Genomic DNA, 24,451 nt, shown 5'->3' with positions numbered 1-24,451 from the left:
ATCAAGGAAACTAACGGAATTTCCAATAAACGTCGCATCCCATGGTGGAACGACGATTGTCGGAAAGCGCGCAATAGACAAAATAAAGCTTGGAGACTACTCCGAAATTACCCAACGGCTGAAAACCTCGTCAATTTCAAACAGGTTATGTCCCAAGCCAGAAGAACGCGTCGTCTTGCAAAGAAAGAAAGTTGGAATAGGTACATCTCCAGTATAAATTCTTACACCGACGAAACGAAGGTTTGGAATAGGGTAAACAAGTTATTGGGTCGGGAGTCACAGCCCCTACCCTTGGTAAGTAGCCGAGGGGAGAGCTTGGAGGAGCAGGCAGACTGCCTAGGCGAACACTTTGAATACGTCTCAAGTGCATCGCACTACACGGAAACGTTCTTAAGATTCAAAGAACGCGAAGAGCGGCAACCCCTTAAATGTAAACGTCCATCCAGGGAGGCTTACAACTGCCCATTTTCATTAGCTGAACTTAAGGCATCTCTTGCGTACTGCAACAACTCGGCGCCAGGTGGCGATCGTATAATGTACGAAATGATCAAGTATCTTCACCCAGAAGCACTAAAAACACTCCAGACCCTCTTCAATACCATGTGGGAAGCTGGATATATTCCATTGTCATGGAAAGAAGCGATAGTCATCCTGGTACTTAAACAAGGCAAAGACCCGTCCTTGGCCGCCAGCTACAGGCCAATAGCGTTAACAAGCTGTTTATGCAAACTATATGAGAAAATGTTAAACCGACGCTTAACCCACTTCCTAGAAAGTAACAGTATACTAGACCCCCTTCAGTGTGGTTTCAGAGAGGGGAGGTCGACAATAGACCACCTTGTTCGCATAGAGACATATATCAGAGATGCATTTATTCATAGGCAGTTTGTACTTTCGGTATTCTTAGACCTGGAGAAAGCGTACGATATCACATGGTGATTCGGGATTCTACGTGATCTTGCCGCCATGGGCATCCATGGGAACATGTTAAACACAATTGAAAGCTATCTGTCTAATCGAACCTTTCGCGTAAAAGTGGGAAATGCTCTCTCTAGATCATTTACCCAAGAGACTAGTGTTCCGCAAGGGGGCGCGCTTAGTTGCACACTCTTCCTTGTAAAAATGAACTCCCTGCAGTCAGTAATTCCAAGCGCGATGTTTTATTCCGTGTATGTAGACGATGTGCAGATGAGTTTCAAATCATGCAATTTATCTATCTGCGAACGACAAGTGCAGCTTGGAATGAATAAATTCTCTAAATGGGCGGATGAGAACGGTTTTAAAATAAAAACCCAGAAAAGTACTTGCGTACTCTTCTCCAACAAACGAGGGGTAATGCCACTACCAAATATTGCGATCAAGGGAGACCAACTCTCTGTGAGCAGCGAGCATAAATTCGTGGGGACCACTTTAGATTCTAAGCTCACGTTTATTCTCCATATTAAACATGTAAAAATGAAATGTTTGAAAGCGATGAACCTCCTAAAGCTCCTATCACGTACAACATGGGGTAGTGATCGGAAGTGTCTCTAGAACTTGTACAAAAGCCTTGTCTGGTCGCGCCTTGATTATGCCTCTATAATTTATCATTTCGCAACGCCAAGTGCTTTGAAAATCCTAGACCCCGTTCACCATCTGGGTATCCGATTGGCAACCGGTGCCTTCAGGACAAGTCCAATCCAGAGTCTCTATGTTGAGTCGAACCAGTGGTCACTTCACCTGCAGTGATCCTATAGCAGTTTCACTTATTTTATAAAGGTACACGCAAACATAAAGCATCCTTCTTATTCAGCTATAAACGATATGACCGCTGCCACCCTCTACCATAATCGACCCGCAGCGAGAAAGCCATTCTCTTTGCGTGTGAGAAGCTTAAGTGAGGAAATGGGTGTTCCGCTGCTAGAACTTTGTCCTATGCCCACAACAAAACATTTACGGCCGTGGCAGTGGCAGCTCATACATTGTGACACTTCATTTGCCGAGATCGCTAAACACGCACCAGAAGCACACATTAAAATGCATTTCCGACAACTCCAGTCCAACTACTCATGCGTAGAGTTTTATACTGACGCTTCTAAGTCGCATGCAGGGGTGGCTTATGCAGCCGTCGAACCATCTTTCTCGGAATCCGGTGTGCTGCACCCGGAAACAAGTATATTTTTCGGCTGAGGGTTATGCACTATTGTCCGCTGTGAAGCATATACGGAAAACAAACATACAAAAATCAATTATATTCACAGACTCGTTAAGCATCGTAAATGCATTAAGATCCCTTTTCAGATTCAGAAATCCGGTAATAATGGAGCTGTATTCCATTCTGTGTATAGCGTATATGTCCAATCAGCATGTTACTATTTGCTGAGTACCTGGCCATAGAAGTATCGAGGGCAATGTGTTAGCCGACCAAATGGCCACGTCAGTTATATTGCGCGCTATTAACCCCACCGCTACTGTCCCTGCAACAGATCTAAAACCCTTCCTACGTAAAAAACTGCGAAAGCACTGGCAACGCTTGTGGGACACAGAAATAAATAATAAGCTTCATTTGATTAAGCCGCGGTTGGGTTACTGGCCCTCCGTTACAAGAACACGGCGAACTGATGTCCTATTCTGTCGCCTCAGAATAGGACACACTTATGGTACCCATAGCTTTCTTCTGACTGGTGAACCTCCTACTTGTGGTAGATGTGGCGACAGGCTAACGGTCCTCCACGTCCTCCTGGAGTGTGCGGAAGCTGAAAGGGAGAGAAAGAAATATTTTGCTTTAGCATACCGCTATAATCTTCCTTTACATCCGATTATGTTTCTCGGTGAAGAGCCACTTTTTGATGCAAAATCAGTTTTAAGCTTTTTAAAGGATGTAGTATTGAATGTTTTTAGCCCAACATTGAATGTTTTTAGCCCAACAGGTTCATAGCGCATCCTCTGTTCAGAGGATGCCGCTGTGATAGCAGCTTTCAATGAGCCCAGGCCTCCATGCTCTTGTTTTAAGGGCTCTGTCGAGGCACTGGTGCTCCATGCCAAGTTTTTATTTGACATACTTATCACTTTTAAACCATTTTATGTCTCCATAGCTCACATCATTTGTCATTGCCATAATTTTACTATATGTATATCTTTACACACCTACAGCGACTGTTCTTTAGGCCCATTTACAGCCATGTCACATCTGTTTTATCTACACTGCACATCCCACAGTTCATTATCATCGCTCTGGCGCTCTTTTGCCATATCTGGCCCTTGCGCCAATAAACTCCTCTAATCAGAATTTATTATATCATTTTTGGAGACGTTGGAAGCATCAATATGTTCGCACTCTACCATCTAGGCATTGTTCTTCTGGATCTTCTTCCCACAACCTGGCGGCTGGAGACATCATGATTATTGACACACCCAACAAAATGAAGTTCACGTTGGCAAGAATTGAAGAAGTTTACAGCGGCATTAACAGAATTGTTGGCGCTTGCCTGTGATGCCTGGGTGTCGGAAAAGTTTTGAAGAGACTGCACAGAAGATTTACTACTTGAGCATTGGCACTACAAGGCCCCAGAAGATGTTGGGACCTAAAAGAGCAAAGGGGTAACCTACTAAACAGCTGTTTTTCTTCTGACTCCCTGCCGTCATTACAGCTATCGTTCTTCAGTCCAGAGTCTTTATTGCCGTGTATTACAGGATCGGTGCCACAATGCTGTGGGAGACATCGTACAGCTCAGTCTCTGTTTTAGTCATGTACTTTAATGGTTATTGTAATTTGGCTACTGTGTCATGAACGCCACGCGTCCTTCACCACATTGTTTAGCACCTGGTCCGGTGACAACCTTCCGCTCGCCTCATCCTCTTCAAACTCTGTCCCACTTGTCAGCTTTTCATTGGAAATCTTGCACTTTTGTGGTGCCGAGTCATTGGCTCCTGGAATCTCCGTGGTGACTTCCTATTGGGCCACTCGCACGCTGATCTCTTGCGGCACGCGTTCTCATGCTCGACATTGCTTCGACATCGTCATTGTCGTTTGAAGAGCGGCGCGCGAGCACTTTGCTGCTTCTTTGCTTTTACTCTGCGCACTTTTTAAAGATACACTTGCAAACACGCACCATTCATCGCAGTCCTTATCTGATCATATTGCATCGTTCCCCAGAAGGTTGATCAGTAGGCACTCCATATCCGATTGAGAGAGCATAAAGTCAAAGTCAAAGTCAAGTCTGGATGGTACATTTGACTGAACTCTTGGCTGCTGAACTGAAGTTTAGCATTTGTTCATCTGGAGAAATTTCTACATGTGCCATCGTAGCCATGCTTGTGAATGGACCTTCCCGTGATGGTATCATCATGACACACAATGCTTTCATTTATCATGCTTACAGATGCTCCAGTATCAGCAATTACTGACAGTGCTTGATTATTGACAAACATAGCAACATAAAGAGTGTGTGTTTGTTTTGTAATAAATACGCTCTCTGTTTCATTACTCAGTTGTGTTTGAGTCTCTGTGTCTGTCCCAGTCTCTGTAGTGTCTTGCAGGTCTTGAAAATGGAGTACTAGGACAATTAGTGCGCATAAATTTATAGCTTACTTCGTCCTGTAATCAGGTACCTGGAAGTTCAACTGCTATCTGTGATGTGACGCTGTCGTTTCTATTCTGGTATTGGTGACATCAATATTCCTCATCATACAAAGAAGCTTCCAGAGAGCACGGTGACGTGAGTTGTATCTGCTGTCAGTGCTCTCTCGTCATTCCAAGCATCACAAGTCTTAGAAGGTTTCATATATCTGTCTATTGAAAACGTGTCGTCTCATGACTCAAGTGCATTACGTTGAAAAGCAGAACTAAAGCTGTCTTTCCATGCACTCCAGGGCTGTTCTTCGTACATTGTGATATTTTATGATATTCTGGCTAAATAGTTTGACATGCAGTCCGAGTCAGCCTCGAGCACAAAAAATTTTTTTACAAATGTATTCGTAGTAGTCAAGCTATGTGTGAGCACTAGAAGAGGGGCCATCAAATACTTCTGGCTTTTTGTTGACTTTCCCTTTACAGAATGTTGCAAGTATACTTGAAATAACTTCTTAACTTTAGGATTGCTGACTTTGCAATTCGAGAAGTTACAACAGTGTGTTGCAAAAATGCCCAAGTTGAAGAAAGTGCATTTGTGACGAGGCTAGGGATGTTACTAAGATCTTGCTTAGTCAGCAACGGTTGGCCGACAAAGCCCCAGCACGAGCGTGCTTCCCCTAGCAAAAAAGTTGCAAAATGTTTTTTCATCTGGGAGGCTTTGTTTCTGGTAATACCGGTTGCCCCAGCGCTTATTAAGACGGCAGAGGGTGGCATAAGAAAATAAAAAAAAGTGGATTGTCATAGTGCTTTCAGCGATGGTGTTGCCCAGTGCTGCATTGGATTTGAAAGCCATAGTGCGCAGTAAATGCGGAGTCGCCATCTTTGGACCTCCGGTGCAGAGTTGCCGAGCTTGTGGCTCATCACGATAGGCTGGCCGTATCGCTGTACAACCTTGAACATCACTCACATCTTGTTCTATACTCGACTATGCCAAATGGAAAAGTCTACGAAAGCAGTGCAGTTTCAGTAGTTTATTGATGCTAAATGATCACCATCTTTTCTTCTTTCTCTTCTCCACTGCTTTCTTTTTCGTGTCTCTTCAATTTTTCTTTGTCACTATGTGGTTGTGGTTAGGTTAAAAGTGTGGAAAACTTTTTACAGTACAGTGATCTTCTGGTATACTTGAATTAGGGTCGCCCGGAGCAGAAAAAGGGACATTTTTATGCTGACAGCTGGTATTGCTAGAGCAATCTGGTCTATGTCAGCTGTTGCTGCAGCCTGGAGTCTACAGAGTCTTGGGATTGGAGACTGCAGTTGCTCTGCTAGTCATGTGTGCAACTATTGCACTCAGCAGTTTTTCATGCTGTGTTTGCCAATTTTAGCAAGCACGGTATTTTCGAAAGCCTGCTTGTTTAGCATTATGATATGCGCAGAATGATTGGAATAGTGGGCTTTTTCAGATCGGACACGTCATTCTGTCTGAATTTCTGAACATTTTAAAGGGATATGTTAAGGTAAATATGGCGACATTCATCATAGGGTGATTCCACGAGACATTTACACGGGTCTGAAAGTTGATATTTTAGATTTTATGGTTTAATTCATATTTTGTGCACTTACCACCTAGTAGCCCGAAAGTCAACTTTGTTTTTTTATTAACTGCATAATTTAGGGGAAAAATATCAAACTTATTATGAGCAGAGGGACCAATTTTGTCCCTTCTCGTTCTCGTAAGTTAACGACGATATAGAAGCATAAATATTAAGGTGACAAAGACTATATTTTTTCTAATAAATGTATGCATAATGAAGAGTGAGGCAGCATTGTTTGAAGCCTGTGGGCTGAAGCAAACTGTTTTGAAAAATGTCTGGACCGGTGACAGTTTTTAAAAATTGCTATATTTGAGATTTTGTTCCTTCTAATTAATACCAGCTAGTGTTTCATAACTTGGTGACCTACTAAAACATAATGTTTACAATATTGCCTGTCGATACCGTTGCTATATCTCGAACACATATTTTTATAGATGGCCTTAGGCTTTCAAATTGTCGACAGTAAAGCCTATTGAAAAATCAATATTTAAAAGCCCCATCTTTCATTTTTCTTCAAATCCTACAAAAAGACCCTCGCAGATCATAAAACAAGAATATTAAAAAACATGTTGCATTACTTCATTTGAAGCGACAAAATCATGGGTAAGAAGTTCCAGCTTTTTGACGATGCCCTTAGTCAATAAACACCATTATCATGAGATATAATAATGAAGAAATTTCCTGGGAGAGTTGGTGGGGGGAGGTAAAGGCACCCCCTCCCCCCTACGTAGTTCACGCCTTTAAATAAGAACTATTGAAGCGGTGTATGAACGATACTGCTTTGAAAAACCTGGGAGTAGACGTGAGTATTAATGTGAATCTAGGTAAAGATGATAGTAGTGCTGCAGATCACTAGATAGAACTTTAGTTCGGCAAAAGAAAGTGAAACTCAATCACAGACTCATCAAAATTTATCTTCAACAGGACTCGCTCAAACTCAGGCTGACGAAAATATTACTCACTTGGACTCGCAGATTGATCCAAGTCTGAGTGAGTCCGAGTGAGTCGGCTCATGAGAGAGTTCACCGACCTATGATTAGGAAGAAAAAAAAAAGTTCAAATATGGCAACTTTTAAAAGCTGTCACCTGTTCAAACTTTTTTTCAAGAACAGTTGGCTTCTGCAAACAGGAGTCAAACAATGCTGCTTCACTTTTCTTTATGTGTACATTTATTAGAAAAAAAAGATCGTCTTCATCACCTTAATATTTGTGCTTTTATATCGTCATTAACTTTTAAGAATGACAAGGAAGAAAATTAGTTTCTCTGTAAGTTCGATAATATTCCTCCTAAATTATGCAGGTAACAAAAAACAAAGTTCACTTTTGGGCTACTGCACAAAATTTAAAATAAACAATCAAATCTAAAATATTAACTTTCGGACCAGTGTCGATCTCTCATGGAATCACCCTCACCGAGTGTTATTTTTTTCTTTAACAACACTTGGTGGCAACTGTTATGCCTGATATCGATGTGATATTTCTGGACCATGTTACACACCTGCTCACATATTTCATTGCATGCCTTCATAATACTCCAATAACATAATACTCTGAACAGGCATGCGTATGTATGCGATTAACAGAAGAGCAATCTTTCTTTTTATGTTCTGCTATGAAAATTACAGCAGAAAGCATGGAGATCATTTGGCACATTGTTCTGTGACGTAGATAAAAAGGTGTTAGCTTAGCTTGATTGGTTGCGAGGCAGCCTTAGAGTTCTTGTCATTTAATTTTCCATCCATTGCTTCAGTGTGACCATTATATTCAGTAAGCAAAGAACTTTTCAACCTTGGTGTTTAAACTTTGCGTGCTAAGCACACTAGTTGTTTGTAATGCTGTTAAAGTGGCAACTCTGCAAAAATGACCACATTTCCCCAGTTGTTGGGATGTGCAAATGGCACAGTGCTGCATTTCAGTACATGTAGTAAAGCTACACTAGAAGCACTACATTCACCCTCCAGGACAGGCCAATATTTCTCATCAAGTTGTTTGGGGTTTCGTGGGCGGTGCTAACTAATGTCTTTATCCCCACAGGAACACTTCCCTGTGGATGCAATGAGGAAAGCCGCCGGGCTTGGCTTTGGAGCCATTTACATTTCAGATCAATATGGAGGGTCTGGACTTAGTCGTCTCGATGCTTCGGTGATATTCGAAGCCCTTGCAAAAGGCTGTGTCAGTACCACCGCTTACATCAGCATTCACAAGTACGCTGGCCTTGACTTTTTTTTAATCAATTTATATTTTGTGAGTTGCCTCATTTGTACAAGTTATTTCTCGCTGACAGCAGACATTTGAGGACAAAGTTTTTTTTATAACACTGTAAAAACTTGTCATTGCGCTTGCAGCAATTACTTGCAGAAATTTGTAGAATTCATGTTAGAAGTTTTCGATCTTGGTTCTTTGTGATAAAGTAGAGGTACACATGAGGTTAGAGGTGCAACCAGGACTGAACATGAAGAGGGGCTACTGGCACCTCATGTTGGTGCTCATGGGAAGACAGCAAATAAGGCTGTAAACAGCGTTGTATGCAGAAATTTTTTTTTGGGGGGGGGGGACACATTCTTGATTTAAAGTGGGGGCCGGGCAGACAAATAATCTTTTTGCCCAATGTATGCATGGCGAAAAAAATTCGGGAGGGCGAGGGGGAGGCACGTGCTCAGAGTGCCAACCCTTGTCTGTAAAAGAGAATATAGAAGGAATAAGTTTTGAGGTGGGTGAAGCTCGGCACGAAATGTGGTTCAAAAAGAGGATAAGGATCTTGATGTAGCTGTACTGAGCGAAAGGAGAAATGATAAAGACAAAAGATCAGGTAGTGTGCGAACTGTCAACTGTTAAAGTTTATGCACTGCCTGTCTAGTTCTCGTCATTTGTCCTCCATGCTCAGTGCAATCACATCAACTAGGCAAAATTGCCCGAGGTTAAGGGCTGTAAAGGACTGTACATGATGTGACTAAGTGTTCACATAAGAAGAGCGTTGTCTCACGGGGGAGCAAATAACTAGAGGACACAACAGCAAGTATACAGCTGGCAGTGTACGTTACATGGCCAAAAAGAGGGCAAAGCAATGTCAGAGAAGTATTGCAAAGAAAATGCCAGCTTGGAGTATCCAACAGAAGAACAGAAACGAAATATTGAGGGAGGCATTTATTAGGGAAGAACATTTGTGTAGTCTTCGTTCTTCTCTCATGTGTTTTTTGTGTACTTTAATCACTGTGTATTCAAATGGATTCTCAGCTTGCCTTAACAGCCTCTTGAGTTGCACATTTTGTAATCGTTCAAGGGGATGTGCTTTACTGTCTGAAGTGAGGCTGGGTTGCCTTAGAACACGTAGTTACAAAGCCACATTCAGTAGTAGGGAAGGTAAGAAAACCACAGAGCGTGTTCTGACTGAGTGCAGATATCCAACCACATGTATGTTTGGGCACTAGCCTACATGAAGCCCCGAGTGTTGTGGACAGCATTGGGGAAGTAAACAAGTTCAGAATAGAAGTAACTATGAGACTCTCGGGTATCCACGGTGAAAAAGAAAGGAAAAAATTAATTTGCTTTTTGTAAGTGGGCTACAAATTCATGAGCTCTCTTTCGATAGGAAGAAAAATTTAATCTATTTAGAAAGCCGCACTGATTTTCAGGCGCGTTGGTTCTCCATAGCAGAACACTTAAGCCACGCACACAAGGACAGCGGATTGTGATGAAGGCCTTGATGATGATGGCATTAGGACGAATCAAAATATGAGAATTATTTCTAAGCTTGGTGCAGCCTTTGAGCCGTGACGTTGCTTCTAGCATATTGATGCTACACATCGTTTTTTACTTACATGGCATACTTTTGTGGATGGCAAGAGAACAAGAATTTTTAACTTGAACTTTGAACTTTATTATGAATAAACTACATACAGTAAAGAAAAACATGTTAGCAACATCTGGATCATTAGCAGAGTGCTAATAAGGATCCATGCAATTATAACATACATAAATTACAGACAGCAGGCAAATGGCAGTGAGGCTTGATTGATTGATATGTGGGGTTTAACGTCCCAAAACCACCAAATGATTATCAGAGACGCCGTAGTGGAGGGCTCCGGAAATTTCGACCACCTGGGGTTCTTTAACGTGCACCCAAATTTGAGCACATGAGCCTACAACATTTCCGCCTCCATCGGAAATGCAGCCGCCGCAGTCGAGATTTGATCCCGCGACCTGCGGGTCAGCAACCGAGTACCTTAGCCACTAGACCACCGCAACGAGGCAATGGCAGTGAGGCTCTAGACACTTTAGAAGACAATACTTATCCCTGCCAATGAGATAGGAACCCTTATCAACGAAACATTCTAGTAAGTGCAAATGAGTTGGAGAACATATAGCAGCTATCTTCTCTCTGGCAGCACCTATTCTGTACCGTTAGGTACAATGATTCACTAGCTCAGTGCATTGAAAATCTTAGTGTACTGCATGCCTTGTGGGGAAGTGTGTATAGGCCAGGAAAACCAATGCTTGAATTCTGAACTACATGAGCACAAGGACAATGTAGAAAAACGCAAGACAAAGTGGTTTGGCTCATTACTTGTCTTTGTGCACATGCATTATGATGCGTAACAAAGGCTGTGCAGTTGTGAAACACTGATAATGGATACCACAAGAGTGAATATTGAAGCTTACTTGACAGAGAAACTTGGTGATCAGTGTATATGCATTTCTTTATTTTTTTTTTCTTGGCTGGAAAAACGAGTTCTTGTCCATGCTGTAAACCGACAGTACCAAATTTATGCCCCATCTCAAAAAATAAAATTAGCTGAAAGTTATCACTTGGAAATCTCTTCGATATATACATTCATCCTTGGTAATGCACTGTTAATAAATACTGCAGAATCAGAATTCATGTTACAAGTTGCCTCAGAAGATGGAAAATGGTGGTGTTTGTTGAAGGCTGTGTTTTCATATTTCGGAACAAGCATCTCTAGAGACACGACTGTGATGGAAACACAAGTCTGTCTCTCACCTTCCTGTTTCTGGCACGCTGTTTGTTCCCTTACCAACCGGCCCAGTGAGGTTCGCTCCTGCAGTTCCCAATGTGCTTTTCTTTCAGCATGGCACTGTGGATGATTGATGCTTTTGGAAATCATGATCAGAAGCTGAAGTGGCTTCCCGAGCTGTGCACAATGGAGAAATTTGCGTCATACTGCCTGACAGAGCCAGGTAATTTCTTTGGGAAGCAAGCTTATGCGCACTTCAGGTACCCTACATTTCTAATACATGTTACGATAATGCTGTTGAATGTTTGGCAGCGTGTTCTTAGAGAGAAAAAGCTCCTTCACCTGTCAAACATTACGATTCCACACCAAATAGCTCGGTCGCATACCTTGCTGTATTGTCGCTGCAGTCACACGAGCACTTGTCTTCAAGCAGCAAAAATTATGTTGCTAGTGCATATTAATTTACAGTTACTGAAAACATTTATTGTGCAATACTTGCTTCTCTAGGTGTCTGTCAGTCCAAGTTATCACGGATATACTTCTGATTATAGTTATAGTTATTTCTGAGAATGCACCATAATACATCAACAGTCAAAACATCGTGATCGCCAAAGCAGACAACAGCAATCTGGCATTGAGTATTAACGTAGATTTCTGGGCTAGTTAGTTCATAGATAAACAACCAGCAAAACACCATACAAAGACAGCGAAGAAGAACAACCACACCGGACAAGCGCTGGATTAACGCCACGCTGTCTCTAGCGGTGGTCATGGCCTCCGAGACTTAGTACGTTTACACTTTTACAGCAAAAGCTGTAATGAGATCACAACTCGGGTCACGCGCAGATGAATTTTGTCCGCCGCCGCCGCCGGTGTCCGTAACCACATCGCTGGAAATTAAAAAAAAAAAAAATCTTGCACCAATGACACAGTGGGATTTGAACCCGGGTCGACTGGGTGCCAGCCCAATATTCTACCACTGAGTTACGCCGATGCTTGTAACTTGTTGTCAAACTTGCCTTAGGCAGGCGTGACCTAGCATCAATGGCACAGTTGGGCTCGAACTCGGGTCCGCTGGGTGCCAGCCCAGTATTATACCACTGAGCTACTATGCTGCTTGCGACTTGTTGTCAAACTTGCCTTAGGCAGTTTGACAACAAGTCGTGAGCTCCTAAGGCTTGCCTTAAGAGCTCACGGGAATATACTAAATCAGGGAGTACAAGGTGATATAGGATCGACATCATTTGAGGGCAGAGAAGCTAGTCGCAAGATAAAATTGGAGAAGCGATTGAGATAAATGAAGGAGGAGCGTAGGGCTAGGAAGGTATTTCAGCTACTTGTACATCAAGAATGTCGATACAAAATGGAGGAAGCGAACCAGAAAATTGACTGGCAAATACTTAGAAAACATCAAGGGGCCGAACCAAAAAGAATTATTCGTTAAGAAGAAGGTGAAGGAAGCTGAGACCGATATGTGAGAATTGGCATGATTAAGAAGTCCGCACTAGAGATCTATCGAACTTTTAAGCAGGAAATTGCCAAGGAAATAATCTGTGATAATTGTCCGGGTAGTTCTCTACTGTTTGAGGCCAGGATGGGAGTATTGCGAACCAAGACTTCTCGGGCCAAATATGAAGGGGTAGACACGGTATGCAGTGCATGTGGATAGGAGGAGGAAACTGCCGAACACTTGATAATGTTCTTTAAAGGGCTTCGCCCTATGGTTCAGGATTATGGTGCAGAGTTTTTCAAAGCAATGGGGTTTAGGGACAGAGAGGGTAAGTAGACTTTAAGCGGGTAGAAATAACTAGAATGAGGATGTCTGATTGGTGGCTAAAATCAAGGCACGAGTGAAAATTGAACCCTTCACTGCAAAGTGCGAATCCTCAACCTTACTATTTAAAGGTTAAAAAAAAAAAAAGAATCTAGTTTTTAGTTCATTAAGTTTTACGGCTTGGTGGCGCTAGCCACCGCCCGATCTAAAGGGTACAGCCATATCCATCCATCCATCCATGCGGCTGATTGCGCCGGCTTGCTTGCGCGTCGGGTGAGTAGTCTGGTCATTGCCATGAGCCAGAAACTCGACTTCACAAGTTACAGTCTCTTACTGCGATGTAACAGAAACCCGCGAAGCAGAAAAATGCCAGCTGTTTTTTTCAGCATGCAGTGGCGGGGCGAGTGAAATGTCACGCGAAAGTTTAGTGTCGTTCCACCATGGCGGCACCCGAGCGGTTCTAATGCATGGGCGGTGGGCCCTATGGGAAGCCTTTCCTCTAGAGTCTGTAGTATATTAGCTCAAATGTGAGTCTGTATCAAATATGAGTCTGTAGCTGGTTGGTATAACATGACAATAGTTATAGCGCGAGAACAGAACGAGGACATAGAGACATGAAGGAGCTTCGTGTCCTTGTTGTCTATTTGTCGTCGTTACAGGCTGTTTTTTTCTATTTTATAACTACCTTGTTACTTTTATAGATAACCTTTAAAAGATTAGTGACTCCATCTTCCACACCTAGTGTGTCCAGTATTCCCCACAAGTCCTCTTGAACCACGCTTTCGTACGCTCCCTTGATATCCAACAATGTTAGCCACTGGGGCCTGTGATCCTTTTCAGCTATTTCGATGTACTGCGTCAGTGAGAACAGATTGTCTTCCAACCTCTTGTGTTTTCGAAACCTATTCTGGAGTTCCCCCAGCACCCCCTCATTCTTTATCCATGCCTGCAGTCTTTCCTTTACAATCTACACAAAGAGACCAGAAGGACCTTCGTGTCCGTCTTGCCCGCCGCGGTGGTCTAGTGGCTAAGGTACTCGGCTGCTGACCCGCAGGTTGCGGGTTCAAATCCCGGCTGCGGTGGCTGCATTTCCGATGGAGGCGAAAATGTCGTAGGCCCGTGTGCTCAGATTTGGGTGCACGTTAAAGAACCCCAGGTGGTCAAAATTTCCGGAGTCCTCCACTACGGCGTCTCTCATAATCATATCGTGGTTTTGGGACGTTAAACCCCACAAATCACTCAATCGTGTCCTTCTTGTCTCTGTGTCGTCGTTCTGTTCTCGCGCTAGAACTATCGTCGTGAGTAGAAGACCAGCTGAATCAAATCCATTAACAAGAATGATTTCTAGTCGCACGCGCAGCCTATCCAATCCAAGCCGCTGCGCAACGCGCCTTCGCTCCTCGGCATTTGCCGAGCGTGTTTTGTCGATACAACGTGTCGATGTGAGCGTAGTTTTCAGACATTCTGCAGTCTTAAAGTAAATATTTTGTTGCTACAGTTGCGAAAAGTACCCAAAAAATGCAAGTGTCGAGCGCGAATGACGTGAAGATATACAACCTTAGCGCGGGCCGATCGCTGCCAGAATGGCTGTCGGACCGCAAGAAGCGCATGCTAGCCAGAAAGAACGCAGAAATAAGGCATCGCATCGAGCTCATCCAGGACTTCGAGATGCCGGTCGTGAGCACCAACGTCGCTATGTCGCGCGATGGCCAGTACGTGATGGTAACTGGCACCTACAAGCCTCGCGTTCGCTGCTACGAAGTGTCGCAGCTGTCCATGAAGTTCGAGCGCTGCTTTGACTCGGACGTCGTCACCTTCGACATACTGAGCGACGACTACACGAAAATGGTGTTTCTTCACTGTGACCGCTACGTCGAGTTCCACGCCGCCTACGGACGCTATCACAGGGTGAGGATTCCCAAGTTTGGCCGCGACATGGCTTACATGCCGGCCACTTGCGAGCTGTATTTCGGCTGCGACGGAGCTGAAGTGTTCCGACTGAGCTTAGAACAAGGCCGCTTTATGAACCCGATCGCAACAAAGGCGACGGCCGTGAATGTGTGCCGTGTCAATAGTTGCCACAATCTCGTTTGCCTGGGCACGCAAGAAGGCAAAGTGGAGGCCTTCGATCCCAGGTCGCGGTCTCGAGTGGGCATCCTCGAGTGCGCTCTCAACAGCGTCACTGAGGACACGGAAGTGAATGGGTTGCCCTCTGTGACTGCGCTCACTTTCAAGGACTCCCTGACGCTGGGCGTCGGTACAGCCACGGGTCAGGTCCTGCTGTTCGACATTCGCTCTGACAAGCCGCTACTCGTGAAGGACCACTTGTACGGCCTGCCCGTCAGGAAGGTGGCCTTCCATGCGGACGCGAACGTCGTGATGAGCATAGACTCGAAGGTGCTCAAGCTGTGGGATGCCACTTCGGGAAAGGCTTTTACGTCGGTCACGCCAGGGGTCGACTTGAACGACCTGTGCCTCGTGGGGAACTCTGGCCTGTTCTTTCTGGCCAATGAAGAGAAAAAGGTGCTGTCCTATTACATTCCGAGTCTGGGCCCCGCACCACGCTGGTGCTCTTTCCTGGACAACCTGACCGAGGAGCTGGAGGAAACGCACCAGGACACCGTGTACGACGACTACAAGTTCATCACGCAAAAGGAGCTCGAGAACCTCGGTTTAGGCCACCTGGTGGGCACAAACCTTCTGCGAGCATACATGCATGGCTACTTCCTCGACATGAGACTCTACCACAAGGCAAAAGCTCTGGTGCAACCATTCGCATACGACGAGTACCGCAAGAAAAAGATCAGAGACACCGTCGAAGCTGCTAGGAAGAACCGTGTTGAGAGCAAGCTCAAGTTGCCAACAGTAAACAGGGAACTGGCGAAGAAACTTCAAGAAGCAGTTGCAGCGCCGAGAAAGACACCAAAGACGACCCTCTTGGAAGACACGCGCTTTAAAGCAATATTCGAAAACCCAGACTTTGAGGTTAACCCCGCCAGTCAAGAGTACAGGTTATTGAACCCACTTGTGAAGAGTCTGGACAAACAGCAAAAGAAAAAGGGGGCTGAGGAGCCAGGCGACGGCATAATGGAGTTGCTCGATCCAGTCGAACAGAATGGCAGCACCAGCGAAGGAGAGAGCTCGGACGATGACCGAATGTGGATGAAAGAGGTGAAGAAACAACATTGGATGACTAGGCAAGAAGCCAAATCAGCACCCAAGATGTACGAACTAAAGAGTGGCGTTGAGCTCCACGGCGGAGTCCTCTGTGGAAGAACTGAAAGCGTGGGTGCCGTGAAGAAGAAGCAGAAGGCAGCACATAAGCTTACTCTTGCTCAGAGACTGGAAAGAGATAATAGGGGTGCAACAGTGGGTGCCAGTGGGAATAGGATGATGACGTTCGAGTCTAGGAGGACAAAAGTTGAGCGGGACCAGGAAGAGAAAGTGAAGGCACACATGGCCGAGCGGAGGGAAGTCAGACGTTCAACTAAAGGGCTGAAGATGACAAGGCTGCCTTGACGCTCTTTGCTCTTGCTTGTAAATAATAAAGTGACGCCCTTCATTCAGAAATTACCCTGTGGGACCCCTAATTGGCCACGTGTGGAACTTTTTCCCATCATTTGGCTGTGACCGAGGACATTACTTTAAATTCTTATCAAAGAAGTCTAAATTCAAGGGCTTGTTTTCTTTGTTAGACATAATATTAATGGGAAAATGATACCAAGGAAACTGAGTTCCTAGTGGCAGTTGTAAAAGGCCCCTAAGTACTTCTGATAATTTTTCAAGCATTTGAAGTAAGCTCGCACGTCGTATGCAGAATGCTGACACAATCACCGATGCCGCATGAGGCTGCATTGCAAGCCGCAGTCATGCCACGAAGTCCAAGAAACAATATCTTCTCTCTGGGACCTTCTGGTTTCCATAGTGATGAGTGTATCACAATGTTGATTCTGTGATACAGAGTTCAAGTCATGCTGCGACTGATTGAACATCAACCTATGACTTCCGGTTGGTCAGCAAGCAGCTGCCCGCAGTCCTTGTTAGTCATGTTGCGCGGTTGGCGGCTCCTCACCTCGCGCAAAGGTGCTCTGGCACAGCCTGTCACTATACGGATCCATCATTTTAGCAATCCTCTAACGGCATGTACACTACACAAGATCCATAGCGGCACGATTTGTAGCTTCAAGGGCCGGCATAGCAACAGCAGTTGGCCAACAAGCACGGAGTTGCAGAAACCAGAAGTAGAAGATGTTTCAAGCAGTGCGTGGGCAATGAGGGGCAACTCTGCAAGAATGGCAAAAGCTACTTTCGAAAAGGAGGTGAATGAAGAATTGTGAAAAAAAGAGTGAAAGGACCGATAGGCGCGTTTCAATCATTAAACTCGTCTAACTTCACTGTTATGACACCGTTTTAAAAAGATTATCATAGCTAAGTCTTTCGTGTTTAGGTGCCCTTCTACTTAGCAGGTGCAATTTGCTGTTTACTGTGACATTGAGTGGCCCCTCCCTCCCCATGCACATGGACATGAAAAGGTGAAATGCACTAGTGGGGTTTCAGGTGCCTGACCACCATGGTAATTATTTCCCCTGTTATGTGAAAAGCTAGGTTTCTCTGGGTATTTTACCTTCGACTGAGGCTGTTTGGTGTTGCATGGGTTGCTTTACAATATCAAAAGTTCACAGCACAGAAATACAATATGCGGATGTGGTAGTAATGGTGTCTTTTATTGACAACATACTAGGAAGTGTCTATACCTACAGTGTTTGACCACCAAAGTGTATGGACATGTTGCAATTACAATTACATAATGGCACTCCCTTGAGGGGTTCCAGTCGCCTTACTCACAAAAAGGGAAAAGTGCAATAAATGATTATTAGCATTTTCACTTTGTCAACTGCTTTTGATTAGCATAACAAGCTCCTATCTGTACTGCATTTTATATTGCATCATTTTCTATCAGGTTGTTATCTAAAACATGATGCCAGTGTTATCTAAAACATGATGCCAGTGACATATTTTCTGGTGCTCATATTTGTTTGGCCAAACATGGGCAGAAAAGCATAGCCTTCAAGATCTGTCACTGGGGCACATGTTGAATGCCTACTTGACAACGAGCCTCTGTCGTCAAGTCGGTTCCGCCCACACAGGCAGACGAGCGCGCACGCATTTGCACGCACTCACGCACAGAAGAACGTGCACACAATCGCCTTCCCAATTGCTAGCATGAAACCCTAACTTCTCGGTGGAGACCTACACATTACCGTAAAGAAGGCCGAAGTGCAACACAGTCTTCATTGCATCTACCTCGAATTTTCGCTCATGGCCAACGCAGCTTTTCCGCTTACATACAGACACCGACGACATAATTTCTGCGAAACAAGCTTTTTAACGATGTCTCCTTTTAAAACTACAAGATTCACTTAAGCGATAAAAAGTACTTTGGAAATGGGGTGACCGATCCCTGACACCCTATAATTCGCAGGCGACTAGCATCGCCTATCATTTTCACATTCATACTCACCTACATGCGGCTTGCACTTGAATAAGGAAGTTGCATTAGCAACATTGTCGTACCGTGGGAACTTAAAAGTGTTAAGTTACCCACAAGCAAATTTCGCTGATCATCGTGCAGGTGAAAACGACTGTAGCATTACCAGCAGTACGTTTAATTTTGGGGAGTGCGTAACTTAGCTATATATGCAGGGTCGACAACTACAAAATGCATTCCTTACAGAACAAAGTCGCCTAAATTGACACGGACCAATTCAGGCGGCAGTGGGAGAAACGATTGCTAAAACAAAGAGTGAAAAGCGCGGCAGATCACGTAGTCGGTCGGCTTAATGCATGTGTCATGGAGACAAAATTCGTGAATAAGCTGCGCCACATGAAGTCGCCTCACGCTGCTTGTCTCTGTCTCGATCATAGCATGCTACAGAGAACAACACTCACTGTGTCAAGCTCGATTAAGAATACATATTAGCGTTCCTTTATTCCCGTCACCACGTGAACGACGTCCAATGTGCATTTCTCCAAGCATGTCTACGGCGCAGGGTCCTCGGCATTGCTTGGGTCCTCGGCATTGGGTCCTCGGCATTGGGGCGTACGTCGATTGGAACGGCCGGAGAAAGACCGCCGCGCGCACCCGATCTAGGCGGCCGTGAACTCTTAATGATAATACTTTATGACTAGGCGGCGTGACCCACTGCCCGATCTAAAGGGCAGAGCCAGATACATCTATCCATCCAACCATCCACCGCTCCAGGTGGTGGCACAGTCGCGGCGCGGCAAGGAGCTGAATTTTCCCTCCTGTCTATTCTTCCTCCGTGACCAGTACCACTCCTGTCGAGGCTTGTGAAATATTCCCTGCAGTAGCAGTAGAGCAAGGAAAACCCACATTTTTTCCTTTGTCACTGGCACCCATTTTTTTTTTAAAGTGGGAGTGTTTACTCGGAGGAGAACATTTCAGCATTTGAGCCGCTTTGCAATTAGTTTCGTCTAGTGATATGAGCTCATTGTCCTGAAAATGCTGAATATATTTCACAAGGTCACCCAGCGATGGGAAATTGAAAGTTTTGCTTGGAGGGGTCAAGAAAAAAAAGCTTGGAGGCTTCGCAGGAGGATTGTCCACATCAAGCATGATCCATTGGCAAGCACTCGCAATGTTCGCTTTGTAGCTGCTTTAGTCTCTGGCAAAGCTTCTCGATTCACCGTAATCGCTGTGTTCACTTGAAGACACAAGATAAACATCTGTATCTGAATCATTATGACTCAAAGCAGATGTTGAAAAAGAAAAGCTTCGTTTCTGTGTTGACGAACCAGCTATGTGCGAGTCACCGCCACTGCACAACATCTTTTCATGGAAAAACCACACTCCCGCCTTAAATACACGAGTCTGCTTGAACGCTAAAGGGTAGTACCTATTCTGCTAGGACTAGTTCTGCTTGTTCAAAACCGTTTGGGGACAGTTTGGGCAAAGCACTTAAGGGGTTAATCATTAATCTGTAAAAGTGCACTTTGTAAACGTGGACATGGGAGTCCACCATGGTGGATCAGTGACTACAGTGCTCTGCTGACTCAAAGGTCGTGGGTTCGATCACAGCCACGGCAGTCACATTTCAGTCGAGGCCGGTGTTCTCTGCGATATCAGTGCACATTAAAAAAACATCAGTTTAAAAATTTCCCAAGCCCTCCACTACGGCGTCTCTCACGGCATGTAAATCCCCAGATACATTATTGTTACGGACACGGGTGTAAAAAAATGCAGTACAAGACGTAACGAGCACAGTATGCTTGTTACGTCGGGTATTGTATTTTTTTCGTCCTGTGTCTTTGTTTGCAAAGCACACTTTTGAAGATGAATAAACAGCTTCTTTTGTAGCTCTTTTCATTAATGGTGCTTGCTGGGCTTGTTTAAGTTGCTGCAAAGCAAAAATATTTCCAACGTTGGAGCAGCTGCTGTGCGTCATGTACCTCAGGATTTTTCAATAGATCCATCCATCCAGTGGCGAAGCTGTCTCATTCGACGTCCTTAGCTGATGCCTATACCTTTAATTACAAATACACTAGACTTTTTACAAGGGAAGCATTTTTGTGAGCATTTGTTGATTGTCGACAAGTGCAAATGTTCTCAGAATAAACGGGGCCCATCATCAAGTGCGTCCAGGCTAAATCAAGGCAGCGGCACAAAGAATCACATAGACGGCAGCTGATCAAGATGGGATCTGTTGTCGTCTGTGTGATTCTTTCCGCTACCGCTATGCATGACCAACTAGCCCGTCAGTCTGTCCTTCTAAATGGAACATAAACCAGAACTCCCAGGTATTTCACTGACTTGTAATCAAGTCCAATTAACGTAATATATGGTGGTGCTGTAAAAAAGAGAGAGAGAGAATCCAATTTTTTGAGAATTTGGGGGGAATTAATGCACATAAAATACTTGCTACTGTTGTTCACAAGGAAAACAATAATCTTGGGAGGAGCTAGAGAGCACTATGGAGGGGGTCGGATCGTGCTACCTGCTCCATGGAAAAAATAAATAAATCTTGGGCAAAGGTACAAATTACTGTTGCTGTGGGCCAGACACCTCTTTCAAGTTAAATTACTGTGCAGGATTACTGTACAATCATCACTCTAACTGTGGGAACAGTAAAAGACTTAAATCTTCTGAAAGTTCAGCACCAATCCTAATGGCAGCGCTTGCAAAAGAATTGCTCATAACCATAATTATTTGGGCTTGCGCCAAGACTTGCACTTGTATTTGGTTGTACCAGTATGAAATTTTGTACGGATGCCTTGGGTTGAGCAATTTGGTCCACTATTGACTGGGTTGTCAGTGAACAGAGGGCAGTGCAGGACATTGGCTTATTGTATTAGCTAATTGCACCAGCTGGTTCATTAAAGCAATTCTCATTAGCATGAATAGCATATAGTGATAAACCAGCTAGAAGTTTCAAGAAGTCCATCGTTTTTGGGAGATCGACACTTGATTGGTGTTGCCCCAGAAAAGGGCGCCTGGCGGTCACATAAATCATCCACTCTGGACAACCGGTCTCAACAAATCTACCATTTATGAGCTTGTATTTAGCACAGGCAGCTTGAGAAGCTTCAGTCAAGCTGTGCTATGATTTTGAAGAAGTAACTTTACCTGAACATCACTTTCACTGAAAAACAACTCGAAAATGGAAAAAAAACTGTGCAAAGCAGACTGGGCATGCGGATTTGAAGAGATGGTGGCGTGTCGGGATGGTGACCCCTTCATTGTCATTTTTCGACAGTGTGAAAAAAAAAAATTGCTCCGGCCATCCAAAAACTAGAACGATACTTTGGTGAACTAATATTCAATTAAATATTCAAAAACACTTGGCTAGTGAGGCCCGATCACCCACCACAGTGGTCTAGTGGTTATTGTGCTCGACTGCTGACCCAAAGAATCGAGTCTATATTGATCAAGTTGAAAGGTTTGTGTGGTTGGATTTAGAGACACGTTGAAAAAGCACCAGGCGGTCCTCTATTGCTGTGTGCCTCGTAATGTCGTGTCAAGAATAGATTCAGGTGTCATTTCACCATGGTAGCCAGTTAAAAAGCAAGTTTTTACCTCATCAATTGACTCCAGAAATCTAAGGCTTTTGTAACAAGAGCCATATATGCAACATGAATTAACGGAGTGCCTTCAACGTTGCGTATCGCTCACGTGAGTTTTTTTAATAACGTTTCAGCACCTGGGGCATACGTGTGTGCACACATATCGTAGACAAGGCAGTTTCTCTTCTACGTGATACTGTTACAAATAAAGGTCACGACTTCCCTGTCGAACCGTTCACTCGATGTGGTTGCCTCAGATGGCACTTGGTAGCGGTTGTCAGATGGAAATTATGTTACGTATGCTCTATGCTGTCTAGTATCCTCATTTCATTCCCTAAAAAAAAAAAACTAGATAAATTCTGCTGTCTGGCCTTTTTTTCCACTTCTGGCTGTCTTTACCAGCGAATAAATTCAGCAGACATGCAAAATTCACTTAAGGAACCAGCCAATGCCACGGGAGAGTCAAAAGAAGAATGTACTTTGCTCACCTGACAGCCTAGATTGAATGCCACCTCCGATGTTATTCATATGATCTAAAATTAAAAACTTGAAAGGATACATCTTTTCTGATTCTTGCATAGCTGTGGCACTTAAATTTGTAACAGTACCACCATCCTTCTTTTTTTTTCTTTTGGCGTTCTGCGCGCACATCACCTCTACCAGTTGCCACTCTTATCCACTGGAGCAGCTAAGATTGGCGCGCTTTCACCTACAGGGCAGCGCTGCACACACTGAAAACTGCAGTGCCAGTTTCCTATTATGCGATTGCAGCACCCTGAATTATTAGCTCTTTTTCTAATTGTTCTTTGGACAACTATGCATATTTGACTGGCTCAGTTCTTTTGAGGGAGGAAAAAACGGTCTTATCCATTCTGAAACACCACCAAGAATGCAACATGCTGTCCTCTTTTTCGTCTTCGTGCTATTGTCATGAATAATTTCCAACAAGCCTTGAGAACAGTTTCATTGGCCAAGTAATGAAGCCGGCATCTTCTTCAGCTCAGATATGTTTGGGCTGCGTTTGCTTTTTTTATTTTGCTAGGTATGCAGTGAAGAGAACAAGGGTCCTGCATTGGATCACTGTGCTCGGTCATATACAGTACCCACTTACAGGACTAGTCCTGCTATGCTATGGAAAAAATTATGACAGGGGCATAGCCAGAATCATACTTTATGTACATGCATGTGCTAACAAAATTGCAAATTTTAAAAGGGGGCAGAGGGGGGGGGGGGGTTCAAGCCCCCATTTGGCTACACCTGTGGCCTCGTTGGTACAACATATTTTCTGAGCACCAAAAGCACCTTACAAACAGGGACAAGAAGGGATGTGCAAACAAGTGCAGGCAAGCGTGTACCTTGTAAAATGTTTCCACACTTCAAGAGGGTACGTTGCAAAACCAAGAGCACCAGACCCTGCCAGCTCAGCTGCTGGCATGATGGGCACGGTTTTGTTAGCTTGCACTAAAACCTCATTATAACAAAAGCACACCTGCCACAAGAATACTTCGTTATACATGGAAATTTGTCATATATTTGCAGCAGTGTGTGACAGAGCTATTCTTCATTTGCTTCATTATAACCAATAATTCGTTATATCAAGGTATCAGTGTGCTTGGACCAAAAATGTGTGGGACTGTTGGTTTCCGTAGGGACCATCTTTTGTAGATCTTGTGTCTCTGCATAGATTTGTAAGTCTGATGGTTGCATGCGTACATGTTTGACAGAAAGACATGCCACAGCAGAGCGATTATAGTCTGCCAAGCTAAACCATTGGCCTGTACCACCATCATCACTTCTCATACCTAATCTAAATGCATGTCATGAAGGGAAACTGCAATATCTGTACTAGTTATCGTAGAACAATCTGACTGCTGGAATCTGTTGATTCATTAATCTTCTACCACAAATATGTTTGAAATCTGCTTGAGGAACGTCCTTCAAAAGTGCCTTTGTCATGTGCCCTTCTTTTTGGAAACTTTCTTTCTCCTTTGAATGTGGCCCCACCACTCGTTCGAACGTGTGGGCGACTGGCTCTGACAGTAAGCGCATGTGGCCTCTGAGTTTGTTTACCAGTACTGGCAAAATAGGTGATAACATTGCTAAGATAGACGCGGCGAGCGCTGGAAGCGATCGTCTGCACCGAGCTCCGGTGTTTTCCGATGCTTCAGTAGGAAGACTTGCCCATAGCTCAACAGTTCTTGTACGAATGGTCTTGAGGATACAACTTTACGATAAATATTGGTCACCATTTTCAAGTAAGTTTTTCGTCTATTCACGCCACGCTGGCAAGCCCCGGCACTGGACGCCTAGGCCTAGCGACGCTGCAGCGGACGCCGTTCTCACGGCTGCCGGAACACCAGCTGACATGGAAATCGAGGTCGACAGCGTCGAAATCTCTCTCAAAGAATGATCAGACGATTCCTGGACACCACCTCAAGGTTTCCGAGCCCAGGCGAAACGTCACCAGTCACTGAAGCAG

At 44.3% G+C, this 24,451-nt stretch overlaps 2 protein-coding genes across 12 annotated transcripts in view; both read left to right on the top strand.

The window, feature by feature from the left end:
• LOC119163932 (isobutyryl-CoA dehydrogenase, mitochondrial) overlaps window positions 1–24,451 on the top strand; it is a 238,386-nt gene that overhangs the window by 14,046 nt on the left and 199,889 nt on the right. For all 11 annotated transcript variants that reach the window (XR_012885826.1, XR_012885827.1, XM_075872632.1 and 8 more), the window contains 2 exons: window positions 8,179–8,348; window positions 11,231–11,340. Coding sequence is in view for 9 of the 11 variants with exons in the window: in XM_075872632.1 (XP_075728747.1) it covers window positions 8,179–8,348; window positions 11,231–11,340 (280 nt within the window). In the remaining 2 variants the exon portion in view is untranslated. The remainder of the gene's footprint in view (window positions 1–8,178; window positions 8,349–11,230; window positions 11,341–24,451) is intronic.
• On the top strand, window positions 14,241–17,776 carry l(2)34Fd (nucleolar protein 10 lethal (2) 34Fd). The gene has a single exon (XM_037416005.2). The coding sequence runs from the start codon at window positions 14,410–14,412 to the stop codon at window positions 16,408–16,410; it is 2,001 nt and encodes a 666-aa protein (XP_037271902.2). The 5' UTR covers window positions 14,241–14,409; the 3' UTR covers window positions 16,411–17,776.

This window comes from Rhipicephalus microplus, chromosome 8, assembly GCF_043290135.1.
Source record: "Rhipicephalus microplus isolate Deutch F79 chromosome 8, USDA_Rmic, whole genome shotgun sequence".
In the NCBI taxonomy this organism is placed as follows: domain Eukaryota; kingdom Metazoa; phylum Arthropoda; class Arachnida; order Ixodida; family Ixodidae; genus Rhipicephalus; species Rhipicephalus microplus.
The sequence above is the reverse complement of the archived record's forward strand: the minus strand, read 5'-3'. Positions and strand labels throughout refer to the sequence as shown.